The sequence below is a fragment of the Camelus dromedarius genome, chromosome 33, assembly GCF_036321535.1.
Source record: "Camelus dromedarius isolate mCamDro1 chromosome 33, mCamDro1.pat, whole genome shotgun sequence".
NCBI lineage: Eukaryota > Metazoa > Chordata > Mammalia > Artiodactyla > Camelidae > Camelus > Camelus dromedarius.
In genome coordinates this window covers 17,672,027-17,687,573 of record NC_087468.1, presented here as the reverse complement: position 1 = coordinate 17,687,573, position 15,547 = coordinate 17,672,027, and the positions used below count along the sequence as shown (strand labels likewise).

The 15,547-nt window shown below is 45.5% G+C and overlaps 1 protein-coding gene across 5 annotated transcripts in view; it reads left to right on the top strand.

Annotated features, from left to right (window-relative positions):
- CTNNA2 (catenin alpha 2) overlaps positions 1–15,547 on the top strand; it is a 944,650-nt gene that overhangs the window by 704,535 nt on the left and 224,568 nt on the right. For all 5 annotated transcript variants that reach the window (XM_064481973.1, XM_064481977.1, XM_064481975.1 and 2 more), the window contains one exon: positions 5,973–6,053. In XM_064481973.1, the coding sequence (XP_064338043.1) occupies positions 5,973–6,053 (81 nt within the window). The remainder of the gene's footprint in view (positions 1–5,972; positions 6,054–15,547) is intronic.

The window sequence follows — 15,547 nt, the reverse complement described above, 5'->3', positions numbered from 1 at the left end:
AAAAAAGAGAGAGAGAGAAAGAAGGACAAGGAATGCCCTCTTTGGATAAGTAGAGGGGATTTTTATTTCCCTAAAGGACAAAGGGTAGTATTAAAAAAAAAAAAAAAAGAACTAAAATATTGTCTTTTTCCTGAAGAGTGATTGTGAAAAATCAAAATTTCATTTACCAGCCCCAGTCGTTGTTGTGTAGGATTAAACTGAAACAATGGAAGTCTCCTTGACAGCATCTGATACTTTGGCAGACTGGCCTTGAATTTAGAGCCAGAGGATGGGAGAATGAAGGCTCCCTTATAAAGAGCCAAATCAGGAAATTCATTCCCTTCCCTTCCCTCTCCTCAATTCAAGCTGCAGATCCACCCCACGTGTGTTTTGCAAAATAAAGCCCAAAGACTAAAACAAATAAAGTTTCATAAACATGCACCTCCCTAGCACAACAGATGGCAGCTAGGAAAGCCGCCTGAAGCGATGTGAGGGCTTGCTCCCCCGCCTGCCATTTTTTTTTTAAATAACGGTATTTATTAAATGGCTATCTCGATTGCAGACTCGTTTGCTGCAGGTAAAGATAAAGAAGGCGAGTGGGGAGCCAGCTGAGAAGGGCATGCAGGGTCCACAGACAACATGTGATAGAGCGGGTACACCTCCAACGGAGATTTTTTTGTTTTTTTGATAGCCTTTGAAAAGCAATGCCATAAAATCACTGAATCCTAGAACTTCCGAGATGGGAGACGGTTTAGACATGGAATGAACAGGGTCTTGGGCTGAAGGTCCAGGGGCCGTGGTCAGATACAAGTTAGCCACGTGACCAGAATCAGTGATGGCATCTCTCTGGACCTTGCCCTTCTCATCTTTGAGGGGAGTGAGGAGGGAGGAAGGAGAGGAAATTGATTGAGTCCCCTCGGCTGGGTCAGGCATTGAGTTACACGTTCCAGATCTTATCTCTTTTAATGTCCACAGTCATCCCACAAAGCAAGCTTTTCTCCACATTTTAGAGATAAGAAAACTCTTCCTGACAGCCAATTCCAGCTCTTTTTTTTTTTTTTCACTTTGGATTCTTTATTACATTTTCAGTTTTTTTTTTTATCAAAGTGTAGTTGATTTACAATGTTAGTTGCAGGTGTACAGTAGAGCGATTCATATATACTTATACATACATATAGGTAGATATATTTTCAGATTCCTTTGCATTATAGGTTATAACAAGAAATTGAATATAGTTCCCTGTGCTGTACAGTAGGTCCTTGTTTATCTGTTTTGTATATAGTAGCGTGTGTCTGTTAACCCCAAACTCCCAGTCTGTCCCTCCCCTGTCCTTTCTCCTTTGGTCATGGTTACACGTTCTTGACGGGTTTTCTGCTGCCCCATTTCCTGGGCTCTCTCACCCATCTCTGGCTCCTCCCTTGGACAGATGATAAGTCAGTCTGGAGTGGAGAGAAACTGCCAGAAGAGTTAGGTAGTTACTGGCAGAGGGTGCCTACAGATACTTTTTGTTTCCTTCTGTTCAGCAAAGGCAGGGAGTAAGTGGATGACTGGCTGAAGACCACACGCTTTTGTTTAATTACTAGGTGATGCTGTCAAAAGGAAGACCTACATCTCCTTTCACTCAAGTTAAGCTAGTTTTAGTTTCCAGAGCTTGGAGGGTCGGGGAGGGCGAGGTGGGTGAGGCCTCTGATCGATTCCCCGGGAACTAGAATTGGCTCACGATGGTCAAATCTTTAGTTAGTTAACACATTTATCCAAGAGCCTACCGTGTAAAGGCGTTCATCTGGAGTCTCTGAACCTTCTTTCATCTCTTTGAAATATCGCAGACTAGTTATTGAAAATGAACTGCCCCAGATATTCCTTCCTTAAACAGAAATAACTCTTCCTCTAGGAATTCTGGTTTTTGGCAGAGTTTTCGTATACTATCCACCGGGGTGGACAAAGGAGAGGTCCAGGTGATTAAAAGTAGTTTCTGTGTAGTTTTCCAAAGCAACACTTTCACTTTTTTTTCCCCACAGCAGAAATACTTTCCTAATTATCTCCAACGCTGTTAATGCCTCTTACTGTTTCCAGCACATCGACACCATGATTGAGTGTCTGCTAATCTGGTGAAGGACACACGGCATAGTTTACGCTGTCCACTGTGCTTATGAGACCACTCAGACGTGAAAAATGAGCAAATGCTTGGTCCAAGATCGCAGAACCCGATAACGAAGGGCTGACATTGGGAGGCAGGGGTCTTCTTTTGTGTGTGTCTTTCTCAGTGATTGGCTTCCTGTCCAATTTTGGTTGATAATTTAAAAGCATTTCTAGCTGGGGTCATAGCAGAGTGCAGGAAAACATGGAGTGTGGCCTGCTAGTCCCCATTTGCTGTGTAAATCTGAGCATCGAGGGGGTTACTGCCTTTATTCCTGCATGCATATCTTTTTTTTAATTGAGTTACAGTCAGTTTACAATGTTGTGTCAGTGTCTGGTGTACAGCAGAGTTTTTCAGTCCTACATGAATATACGTATATTCGTTTTCATATTCTCTTCACTGTGAGCTACTACAAGATCTTGAATATCACCCATATCTTATTTAAAGAAATTAGTGTAATAAAAGGGCTGGTAGATGGACGACTTCAGCTGGTGGCCCCAGTTTCCTCAGTTCTTGCCCTTGATTGACCGCTTTTCAGCCTCTCCAAGCTGTGAGAACAAATATGGCACCCACGTCAACTGCAGAGTTTTGAATTACTGTCATCCAAAGACTTGAAAGCTGGAGAAACCAGGACTGCAAATATTATACAGAGAGAGTTCCAACAACACAGGGACGGGGAAGGCTAGTGCCATCGGCGATCCTCTGAGCTGGCAGACCAAACCCTAGTTGGCTGTAATCAACAGCTATAAAGAAGCTCTTGTGGAAGGAGCTTGTCTCTATAGCCAGTCAAGCCTGTCTGTCCTCATCGTGGGGAAAAGGCTGACTCATTCCGCTCACCGCCCTCCCACTACGTGCCTTGCTGCTTCTCGTCTGGCCCTCCCTCTTTCCTGTTCAGATTTTACCCAGGATTTAAGGTCCAGCTAAGTCCTCCCACCTGTCAGATTACTTGAATTCCCAAATGCAGCATCTTCTTCCTCTTCTGAGCAACCCCTTCAGCCCCGTGAGGGAGCTGGTCTCTCTGCAGCGTTGTTAGGGTTATTGGTCTCATGTTGGGGTCACTCCCTGGGTTAGGAGCTCCTTCAGCGGGAGGACGTGACTCACTCTTTGCATGTCCCCTCCAGTGACCAGCATGATGCTCACACCACAGGGACCTGCGCTTCATAGTTGCAGGTTACTGATGCCGGACGGGATTCAGGGTCCCAAGTTGCCCACCTATTCACAGAATGACACAACAGAGCCTCCCCCCAATTGTCTATAACCATCCTATTTACAATCTTGAGCATCACTATTACCCCTGGGGCTAAGGTTGCTGGATTCGGCACATAAAATTACAGGACACCCAGTTAAGTTTGATTTTTAGGTAAACAATTCCTTTTTTCTTTTTTTAGTATAAATCCATCCCCTAATTTTTTAAAGTTTAAAATTAAAAAAAGTATTGTCTGACATGTACTTGCATGAAACACCTCATTGGCCTCACCCTAATCCTGGCCCTGTCAGATCTTAGCTTTATTTAAAATTTTGATATTAGTCCACATAGATTGTTTGTTTATTTATGTATTTATTGGGGTTTCCTGGGGTTGAACCCAGGACCTCGTGCACCCTAAGCATGTGCTGAACCATTGAGGTACACCCACCACCCACCACCATGGATTTTTTTGGCATTCATTTTGATTTTTGAAACTGTTGCATTGTTGCATTCAACTGTTGTTTACCTTGATTCCTGAGGTCACTGATGATCCCTTACATTTCATACCTGCGGCGAGTGCCTGGCTTCCCTCCTCCTGGTCCCAGGTCTGCTCTCCTCCTCGGGATCCCATTTGTAAAGTGGTGGTAATGATGTGTTGCGGCAGGATGCAGTAAGCCCTCTGTCCGACACGTTGCATTTATTCAGTACTAATCATTTTGTGCATTCACGTTATCTTGGATTTTTTACGTTGAATAGTTCAGTGATCCGTTCTCCTCTCACAGCCACACTTGAAACCAAACTCACAATTGTCCATCTTTCAAAGTAAGTTTTAATTATTTTCATAAATGGAATGGGGCTTAAAGAAGCCTGCGGATCTCGGAATGGCCATGGGGGTCCAGACCTCCTTAAAAGGGCCCGTGTTTTGAAGGCAGACATCCGGTTTGCAAGGAGAGGACCAAAGGGGAGGGAAAACAGCTCCCGCTGCTGAGCTGGTGTCACGCCTGACCGCGGAGCGCCAGGGCGCCGCCGTCACTCTCGCCGCGCGACAGCTGCCCTCGAAAGACAGAGCAGCGCGTTGCTTTTCTATGTACACTTTTCTTTCCTCGACCTAATGGCATGCTGATGTGTCACGGTGGTAAAGCGGTCGTCACTCTCTTTTAAGCTCTTTGCGCTCAGAAGACTTCAGAGCGTTCATCTGAGGGGGTCAGCATTTGAGTTTAGGGAGTGGAAAAGGGTGGTGGGGGCTGTAGGATTTTAGATGAAAAAATACACACACATGCCCTGGTTTTGGCTTTTTAATGACAATCCTGCAGGGTTACGCATCAGACCTTTGTTTAGAAAAAAATGATTCATTAAGCAAATTGCGGAAAGGAGCGACCACTCTGCACCTAGCTCTGTGTAGACCTGACGTGTGTGTACAAGCCTCACGCGGCCAGGATTTTGTCACGGAAGAGAACATTGAGAAACCTGTTGGATGTTCATTTCTGTGGATGCTCAAAGCATGCTCTCCTGTTAGGCACCGCACGTGACCCTGGACCTGCCTCCATCATATACACCAGTTACTACAGAGACCTACGCGATTTTGCAGAGACTGAATGTGGGACAGAGACTAGCCTGCCACTAGAACCATAAATATGTAAACCTGGAGGGTGTTTGACTAACGTTTAAATGATTAATAGGTTTGACAAACCTCTTGAAAACAATTTTCTTTTCTTTTAAATTTTTTTACTTAAAAAAGAATTTGGAGGGAGGTAATTAGGTATTTATTTAGCTGTTTACTTAATGGAGGTGCTGGGGGTTGAACCCAGGACCTCATGCACACTAAGCGTGTGCTCTACCACTGAGCCCCACCCTCCCCTGCTGAGAACAATTTTCTCTTCAAAGGAAGATCATTCCATCCATAAAGTTACGGCTGAGTTTTTTTAATCCATGAGAATCTTGTTGCTGTTGTGGTTTTAAAAAGATAACGGAGATTCTGTTTGGTTTGGTTTGAACTGCGTTACTGCAACAATGGAAAAAATAGAAAAGAAAGGAAAACAGAAACTAGTCAAACTTCCAAGTGAATAATTTATCAAAGAAGATGATTATTATTATTTTTTGCCTTTGCTTCTGCTTGTTACCATCATAAGGGAAACATTCCTCATGACCTCAGGCTGTGGGTTCCTTGTTACCACATTTAGCATTCTAGCGCCCGGCGGAACAGAGATTAGAAACACTATGCTTTCTCACAAAGCATCTCTTTTGATTTTGATACAGAAGTTACACAGAGGCCTGAGATACATTGGTATAAAATTCTGAGTTCTGATCATTTAGCTCAAGTTTCTTTTTTAATTTAGCTTTTATCATCTCAAGCGCACACATTTGTATTTGAAGGCAGTAACAAAACATCCTTGTGTTTACTTAACCTCTGAATATCTGGAGAAGGGAAGAAAACAGATTTGCATGGAGTTGACTATGAACATACGTGTAACCATCTTGAGAATGTATTGATGTTCATCAGCTTCTATTTTTTTTTTAATTTTAGAGAAAACCAACTTTAGAGATCGAATGATGTCAGCTGTGTACTGGAAAACTCTAAAACTCAAGTGTGTTCCTGAATTTTTTTTTTAAACTGTCATGTCACTAATATTGAATTTTCTAAAGCAGAAATTATTTCTCTTTTCTTAATAGACCGGAAGGAAAGAAAAAGGAGACCCTCTAAACATTGCAATTGATAAGATGACCAAGAAAACAAGAGACCTAAGGAGACAGGTACTGTTTTTTTGTTTTCATTTTAAGTGCATGGTACTTGGTGGTGGCTTCCGGGCATTCCTCTTTCAGGCGCTGTCTTAGGGCTGATGCTCAAGTTGCTGTTCTTTATGACATCCACGTGTACGCAGAAGCTTTTCATCAAGAAGGTGGTCTGCTGAGCAGACGGATGTGACAGATGCAAAGGGTGTGGCGATGGAAGTAACCTCTGCAGGGTTTGGGGGAGCCGATCACTGCCAAGACACACTCTTCCCAGGTGGAGAGTTGATGAATTCTTTGCCTTCTACATCTGGTTTTCAGTTTTTCAGACCCCGGTATGCAAAGAACCAGTCTCTGGTTTCTGCTGGTTCTTACGTAGACTCCCAAGGCAATGGATGAATAAACAAGAATGCTGATGCTTCGTGAGAAATGCAGCTCTTAATCTGACAGGCTCATTAAGGTCTCCGACCCAGTGTACCCCCTTGGGGGCATAAATCTAGGCGGAAAGGTTGCTTATCAGATGGTTATCTGGGAAGCAGGGAACCGAAGCAAGGAAAGGTGATTGGACGATTTAAATGGCTATTGGCATCGTTAGTCTGAAGGGTTAGGAATCTGGTCAGAGCCGCTCTTCATCTCGTGAGTGCTGTGTGAGCGCCGGCGCATGCTGTCCCGTGAGCCTTACTTTCTGTGTTGGCATGTGAGCTCCACTTTCCTGTGTGCTGTTCTTTCTCTAGAAGAGACGCGAGCACCCGTTGCGTTCCCGTACAATCCCTTCATGCTGTCTGGCTGAGAGGCATCCTGTCTCCTGCTGGTAGCCTTTGCATATATCCATCTCATGCGCTAAGCGTTGACTGTGTGGGTCATCTGGGACCGACCAGCCACTGCCCTGGGGAAACACCTGCTTTGCTTTCTGCAGCTGGAGCAGCTAGACTGGCACGGCTGCATCAGGTAGCACTCAGCAGGGTGTCAGGTATGGACAAGAATAGCGAGGTACCTGGGCTAGAATAGCCAAGGAGCATCTTAAAAATGGTTAGAGGGAAAGGAAGACACCACTTCAGCTCACTGCTGGGCTGTCTTCAGGAGCTCACCAGAGGGTACAGACACACTTGAGCTAACGTCCCCCGGAAGATACCACAGTTAGTTCTGGGATATGAGGATTCTAGTTTGAAGCCCTTCTGGGGAAAGCATTTTCTTTTTGTTTTACCTTGAAATAAGGGAGAATAAAACAATGTCTTCTTCGGCATTAGTAAGTGGTAACTACCAATGTAGCTTACCAGATGGAAGTTGCCAGCAATAACCAACCAGATGCATGGCCAGGTCCGTCTCTCCTTGCCCTCTTAGACCACCCCTCCGTACAAAGCCCCATCTGACATGAAAGTATATGGGTAGTGGGAATTGGGATTGGGGTTAGTGGAAAACGATGCCCGGAAAACAGGTGTCTGGAGTCCAGGATTTGAATAAGCTGGCAGTGCATCCGTGGATCCTTCATCTCTTGGTCTTCTTCAGGAGATCTGTAAAAGCAAGGAGCCAGACTAGATCTGCAAGCTATCTTTGCATGAGTCCCTTCATTTCCTGTGCCCGAGGTCCTAATGTCTGATGATCATGGACTTTAAAAGCAGTGAGAGGGCAACAGGCATCTTCTCTAGGGTTTGCCTTTGGCTGGATCGTCAACCAGGCAAAGTCCATGAATTGAGTCTGAACCTCCCCCTCTGGGTCTTAGTAAGGACCATTCTTTCACATCCAGGAGCCAGCACCCTAAGTTCTCTGCACTCACGGACCTATCACAGCAATTTTTTGTCTTACTTACCAGGAAGGAGTGGATAAAGTAGTTTTTACTTTACAATTCTCAGAAAAGTGTGGACTCCTTTTAGCTGCAGGCAGTGGTAAAATTTGAAGGTGGACTTCATGGTGGAATTTTAAATGCTTCGGTGTCCAGATCCTTGGAGAGCTTCTGTCAGGGTGGCAGTGGAAGGAATATGTCATCCTCTCAAATCATTCAGTGTGTAAGATTTTTCTCTTTGTCTGCTCACCTTTCTCAAAGCTTGAATAAGGGTAAGAGAGAGTTGCTTTATGACATTAAGATCCAACAGTTATGGACAGCATTAATTTCACACTGCCTCCCTGAATTTGGTTCAGACATCCTCCTCTTTGCTAGTATGCCTTTCTAGGATAAGATGGTCCCCATCTGTCAGCTCCATCCTTATCCGTATGTTGGGATATTTTCATCTTCTTTTCCATCTCTCCTGTTTCACCATGTACACCTGTAGTGGTACAGAAACGTCTCTGATCCAAATAGACGCTACCTAGCATTTCTGCGGGTGGAATACACAAAGACTCTGATCAGCCTGGCTCAGGGAAATCTTCAGATTATTTTTTTTAAACATACTTAATTATTTTTTAAAGTATTTTTAATGGAGGTACTGGGGATCGAACCTAGGACCCTGTGCATACTAAGCATGTGTGCTACCACTGAGCTATACCCTCTCCCCTATTAGTTTATTTTAAAAAATTAATTATTATTTCTCATAGGTCTTCAGTTTAGATTTGGGTGGCTAGTTAATTGGATTAACAAGGCTTTAGCTGAATCTCTGATAGGAGCTTTGTAGTGGCCGAGTGAATGCCAGTGGTTCACATAAATGTCTCCCCGTTGCTGGGACACGTTCGGTTCTTTCAGTGATAGACACACCTTTGTTAGAAAAGATTCTAGATGAGAGCCATCAGCTGTCCATGCTCACCTATATTCCTTTATACAACATTTAGAGAAATAAAATCACATAGAGGGAAGAAAGATGAAATCAACGAAAAATATTTCTCGTGGCTTTCGTGAGCTCCCACCCTTTCAGTCTCCTGCCTCCTCGTAGCCCCGCAGTTGGGCGGCGTCCTTCAGAAGGTGACAGGGGTGTCTTGCAAAGTTCTAGCCACCAAATTAAAAAGAAATAAAGTGAATAGTAACCTTTGGACTTCCCGCATAAAAGAAAGTGGACTTATGTTTGTAGACATGTGAAAAAAATCGAGTAATTGAATAGAAAAGGATTTCTAAGAACAATTTCCAAGTAAGTAGAACTCCCTTTTTTCGGGCAGTATGCCCCCAAGGAACTGGGGAGCCAGAAACTGTGAAAAAGGCCACAGGAACCCAAGGGTGACATTTAAACTGGTTGGCATGGATCCATCTTGCCAATTAAACCCAGGAGAGCGGGCAGTGGTGGAACAGAAGCCTTTGGGAGTGTTTTGTTTGGGAATTAAAAGTTGATTTAGGGGACCGTAACTGCCAGCCTCGAGCATTATGTTTTAATTTTAGAGCTGCGGGCACGGTATGCCCCACGTCTGTGCCATTGTCACTGCTGTGGTTTTGGCTGACTCCCTGCCTGAGTACCTCGTAGCCCACACGGCCTGCCCATCCCTTTGAGAGGGCCTAGCTGGGGTCTGCCAGCGGCCCCACCATGTCCGCCTTCTGTGTGCCACCTGTCAACCGTTCTAGGCATGGCCTCTTGATTTTCCTCAAGCTTACGGTGATGCCAGTTTATGCAGATTATTACTTTGGTCCTTGTATTAGTCCTTTATTTTTCTCCTGCAAGTTGATAAGCAAATCAGGACCTAAATATTTCCCTATGAGAAGCTAATAGTCATCATAACAAGCTAGGGTGTTGCTAAACTTAGCAACTCTCTTTCATTCCCCAAAACCAATCAATGGCCTGATTCTGATTCCTTCACCCTTAACCGCCAATCACAGTAATTCCAGCAATGAGACTCAGCAAGTGTCGCCTTGACAGAAGTGTCAGTTTTGCTATCACAATCAAAACACTTTCAACAGACAACAAAAACCATGCATCGGATGCTCTTACATTGAGATGCGTACTTCATAGAATGGATTATATCACGAAGGATTAAAAGCAAACAAGCAAGACATGTCCCTGGATAGACCGTTAAAGGTCAATTTATCAAGACCCTGCCTTCCTCCAGGACTTCAGAAAACGCTTCCAAGGTTAATAAGAACTAATTACAGCTGAATATTCTTCAGCTGTCCCCTTGGTGACCCAGTTCCTTATATAAGAACTGCGACTGCAGGTCATCGGTGAGAGCTTATAAAATCACTGTCCACAGAAACGTAAACTAAATTACAGCAGTAGTGTAACTGAGTCCTTACAATGCGCCAGGCACTATTCTAAGCTCTTTCCATGAGTGGACCACGTTTGATCCTCATGCTGGCTCTGTGAGATGGAAAAGGTTGCCACCATGCCCATTTTACAGATGAATACGTGAAGCCAAGCAATGCGTGCATGGCCACACAAAGCGTGGGTGCATGAGGTCCCAGCCCAGACAGTCTGGCTGTGGGGTCTTTTCTCGTAACCCTTCCCCATCCTGCCAATCCACAGAACCAGAGGATGCAGGTGGGTCACCTGTATACGAATCTCCTTGTGGGGGATGCAACTGGGGGGAAAAGGAGGATTCACATAATAGGTAGAGCTGCTTTGTGGTTTCCAGCAGCATATTTGCTGCCCTGGGGTTGGGGATGGGCAACATGCATGTATTTAAGACAGAAAAAAAATGAGTGGTGCGTGTCAGAAACCTGGTTCTTGTTTGTGATAGGATATCATCTCTCAGGTCTCCAGCTGTCATGGTCCATTGGATCCTCTTTTTTAAAAAAAATGCCATTATGTTTGAGTAGCCAGCTTCTCACAGCCTGAATTACAGACTTTTCAAAACATTTACAGAAAAAAAAGGAATATTAAAGCATTCAGTTCTTTTTCTCACATCTGCTCATGATGGGGCCAATTATTTTTAGATTCATTGTAAGAAAACATTTTGAAATCCTTTATTTCCAGACTTGAAGCTGCTTTTCCTCATAAAGATGGGAAGCAATCTTTATGGCTCCAATAAAAGTACTTATAAAACAAAATACTGATTTCCTCCAAATCGGTTAAAGGTTTGTGTTCTTCACACGGAAAACCTGTGTCAGAGCGAATATCCCTGGCGTTTGGTCCCGGGGTCAGAGTGCCAGGACGCTGCAGGAATATGGGGACCAGAAAATGACCACACAGCAGTTGGGGTTTGAGATACAGAACGTAAGCAACTCTGAGACACAAATGTCCTCAGAAACACCAAAGATCAGAATCAAAAAGGCCGGAAGGAGAGGGCAGAGGGAGGAAGGGGCCCAAGGGTACTGTGAAAGGCCATCTTTGAACGTACCCCTTGCTTGCGGGTTGTATATTCAAGCTGCCTCTTCCGTAGGAAAATCCTGACCCAGCGGCCCTGAATGTCAGGCCACCGCCTACTTACTCATCTCCCGGCAAACGTTCATTAGGCCAAGTTCAAGGCACATGGTCATATCAGCTGGAAACAGTTCCTGAAATACCGCCGTGGGCAAGCTCTTCCCTTAGAGCTTAGAGACTTGAAATCGTGGCGCAGTTTCATTGACCCCCGTGAGCCAGCATGTGGTTGACGGTTCACACATGAGAGCAAACTTGCGGAGGACACTAGACTTGACCTCTTCCTCTCGCTAGCGAGAGATCAGTAGCTTGATCAATATTGATTCGTCAAATTGTTACCCAACAAAAGTCTGTGTGCCCGATGCACGGGGAGGCCAAGGGAATGAAACAGGTGAAATCTCAGAGTTTGGAGCAGGGAAAGGCTTGTTGCAGGGCCGAGCAAGGAGAACAGGGGCCTGGCGCTCAGAACAAAACCCCAAACCCCCTAGTAGTTTTCGGGGGAAATCTTTACAGGCCACATTTGGAGCGGGGGCTGTGGGGAGTGTGACTTTCTTCTGGTTGGTTGGTGGGGAGGGTAACGGGGACTCCAGGGCTCAGCCTGAAGTTGCCATCCTCCACCTGAGGGGGGGCCGGAGTTTCGGCAGGAGAACTCAAGGGTACTGTTACGCATATTCCTTGAGAGGGACCCAGGACCCTGCCCCACGGCTGCACTATTGTTTCTTGACTGTTCCTCCCCTGAATCTGCATTCCCTCCCTTCCCTGATTAGCAGCTGTTTGAATCTGCTCTCTGGAGCTCAGGGAACTTCAAGGAGGCTGCATGAAGCCTATTTCCTACAAACAAGAAATGGGAGACAGAAAGGATTTGGACCAGGGAGGACCACACAGGGTCCTGCTCCGTTTCAAGATAACATTGCTATGCCGAGCAAAGGGAGCTGCGACAGATGTATGAATGGAAACTGCTCGATCAAGTGGAAGCTTCAGCTTCTGGTTTGTTCTCTTCCGCGGATTGCTCCGGGCCCCAGAAGTCGAGGAGGAGTGGGATGGGGAGGGAGAAAGCGCGATGCCTGAGCCTCACAGCAGTCAAGGGAACGCCTGCTTTTGGTCCTGCCTCTGACACCTCCTGTTCTAGGCAATGAAAACGCCGTTCAGAATCTTGATCCTGACACTGGAAGATCCATCATAATTTTTAAAAATTCTATCATATTTTCCAGGATGAAATTCCTAAATAGGAATACATGGAAGATGATGATTTAAAAAATAAGGGTTTTTATTCATTAATCTATTTTTAGAATGTCCTAATGTTAGGTAGGTAGATACATGAGGGCATGAGGCAGACAGGTGGAGGAGAGGGAGGGTGGTCTGTATGCCCACCTCCAGCCTGAAGGGGCTTTACTTCTTCTAAATGAGTGCCAGCAAGAATCCGGTTAGAACCCAAGAGCCACGACTGCACGGTAGCGAGAAGGATCTAACTGGACGTGACCCAGTGTTCATTGTAATATAATTGGCATTGCGGTTTAGGACCCCCCCATGGATTTTTCTGTGTGCGTCATGGGTAAGGGTATGCACAAAAGGGACAAACATGACTACGCCCTCCAGGACAAGAGCATCAATCAATCAAGAGACCACCTCTAAGCGAGGGTGTAAGAGAAGTGGCAAAAAAAGACCACAGCTTTTTCCTCGCTTGGATCAGCCCGCCTCCCATTCTTGGAGGTGTATGTGACGTTTTGCTACATAGCGCTCCGTCTCCTCTCTGAATTCTTACCTTTCGGGGATGACAAGAACTGGGGTTTTTTCCCCTCCTCTTTTTGGGGTGACACTTACAGCTTACCGAAACACTCATTTCAGAACACCCATCCTGGCTTGAGCAAGGTTGGCCCATATTTAACTGTTGGAGGCCATGTTTAGGCTGGGGTTTGTTATATGAGACAGTCCCAGAACAGGAGATAGTTTTAAAGTGTGTTCTGCAGGAGTTTTGTCACCACGGCCTGAACTGAGTTCTTTCTAGCACTGATGGTCGTCTTGACTCCGACAGCGTCTTCAGTGGATCTTTGCAGTCAGCTTGTGGCCAAATATTTCTTGTTCCATGTGACCTCCTCCCTTTTATTACCTGAAATGGCTTCGGCATCAGTTTTCCCAGGGGAAATTTCTATCAGCACAGCTGATTTTTCTTTATCTCCCTATTTCCCAAGAAGGCTGGATAAATCCGAGATTTGGGAAGTGAGTCATCTTCCTGCAGGCTGTGCCTCTCCTGCTAGTGGAAGCCCTGATTCACTCCAGGATCGCAGCACTCTGTGCCTTCCTGGCTCCCGTGCGTGTCATTGATGGCTGAGAGAATCCACCATTGCTCTTTGCTTGGGCAGAACACTGATAAAGGTGATCGTGGTTGTAATACCCATCTGATGCAGGAAAAAATGGGCAGGGGCAGCATGAGAGGATGGCCGTGTCCCAGGTCTTGGTCAAGTCCCTGGGACACACCCTGCCAAGTGAGGGTCCTTGGCTTCACGCAGGAAATAATTCAAGAGCGATCCACAGTTGAATAACAGTAGATTTATTCAGAGAGGTGTACACCCCACAGACAGGGTGCAGGTCATCTCAGAGGCAGGAGAAAGCTTGAGGCATGAGGCGTGGGGGGGTCGGTTAAAGTTGAAGTAAGCACACCCTCCACAGAGTGCGGAGCACCCCAGAAGGTAAGAGGGAGCGCGGGGCTGTGAGGCGTGGTGTTGCTAGTTTCTATGTGCTAACGCGTGAGCGGATTATTCCAGCTGCTCTGGGGACGGGCCGGGGACTCCCAGGACGTGGGTCACTGCCCTCTCTTTGACCTTTCACGGCTAGCCTCAGAGCTGCCGTGGCGCCTGTGGGTGTGTCATTCCCCGTGCCAGTACCTCCCATCATGAATCACGTAACGCTAGGTCCACTGGAGGTTGACTCTCCCGCCATCTTGGGCTTCAAGGTCTACTGGGAGCTGACTCTTCCACCGTCTTGGTGCTAATTGCCTCCAGTCTCACATCTGTTTACTTTATGTGTCCTTAGCCAATCACTGTCCTCCTTGTCCGAATGAAATTCCACAATACCTTAAAGCCAGACCCTTACCCAGCCCTACACAACCGCATGCCTTCCACTTTGATCAGCTTTCCAGCAGTGTTACAACCCTGTGCAGCTCCTTCCAGTGTCGATCTTTAAGTTCCCATCAGCCATGTAGTCCAGTTGATTCTACCTCCTAACTGTGTTTCGAGTGCCTTCCTTCCTCTCAGCTCCCATTGGCACCACTTAATTGCTTTTCATGGGAATGATGGCCGCAGCCTCATAACCAGTGCCTTCCGCTCGCTCAGTGTCGCTCCAGCAGTCTTACAAGCCAGTGTTCATTCGCCCATTCTCATGCCTTTGCACTTGCGGTTACTTCTGCCAAGAATGCCCTCTTTCCCTCCCTTTCTTTTTTCCTTCCAGGAAAGTTTACAGCTTTTCCAAATGTCATCCCTTATTCCGTTTTATTTTTCCTCTTAGGAAAATTCACTATTTTTCCTACAAGGCATAGCTTAAATGTCACCTTATCATCACAACTTTACCCAATTCTTATAAACAGGGTTTATCCAATTCTTATAAACAGGGTTTATCCTAAAGCCTTTAAAAATAGCTTTATTATGACACTTTTTGCAGTAGATTTAAGTTGTTTATGTGTTTTTCCCTGTGCCCTAATAGTCTTTGTTTCTTCACAACATATCTTACTGCCCAAAATAAAGTAAACCACAGGTGTTGAAAGAATAAAGAATCCTCTGTATGCAGCCCACCCACCGAAAATATCTCAGTCGTCGACTTCCTTCCATTCTAAACTCTCATGTCTTTGGTTCCATTGTTTCAAGAACAAGATTTGTTAGCTTCAACAGCCTATTTTTACTGTGATAATAACAGCCTTTTTTCCATTTTGAGGGAGAGCTTCTGTGCCTTAACCCAGGAGTTTCCTGTCGCTGGGATGGCTTTAGGAAAGTCAGCTCAAGAACCTGCCGAAACGCAGGTGCAGGTTTACCCCACTTTTTGAAAGTTCATTTTGTGCCATTTTGCTTGGAGGAAAGTCCTACCTTTGTTCCTCTTTTTGCTAGCTGAAAGAAATCTGGAGGGTATTTCCTTTTGCACAAAAGGGGGAAAAGTGAAAATACTATTCAGCTCTTACAGAGGCAGAAGACACCCCAGGCAGCAAGAGTGGCCCCACCAAGCTCCTTCCTCGAGAACTGTACACATCCCACAGCTCAGCATGCAGCCCATGACTTTGAACTGTGTCTGTGATTTATCTTGATTTATTTTGTGCATCGGTTAGCA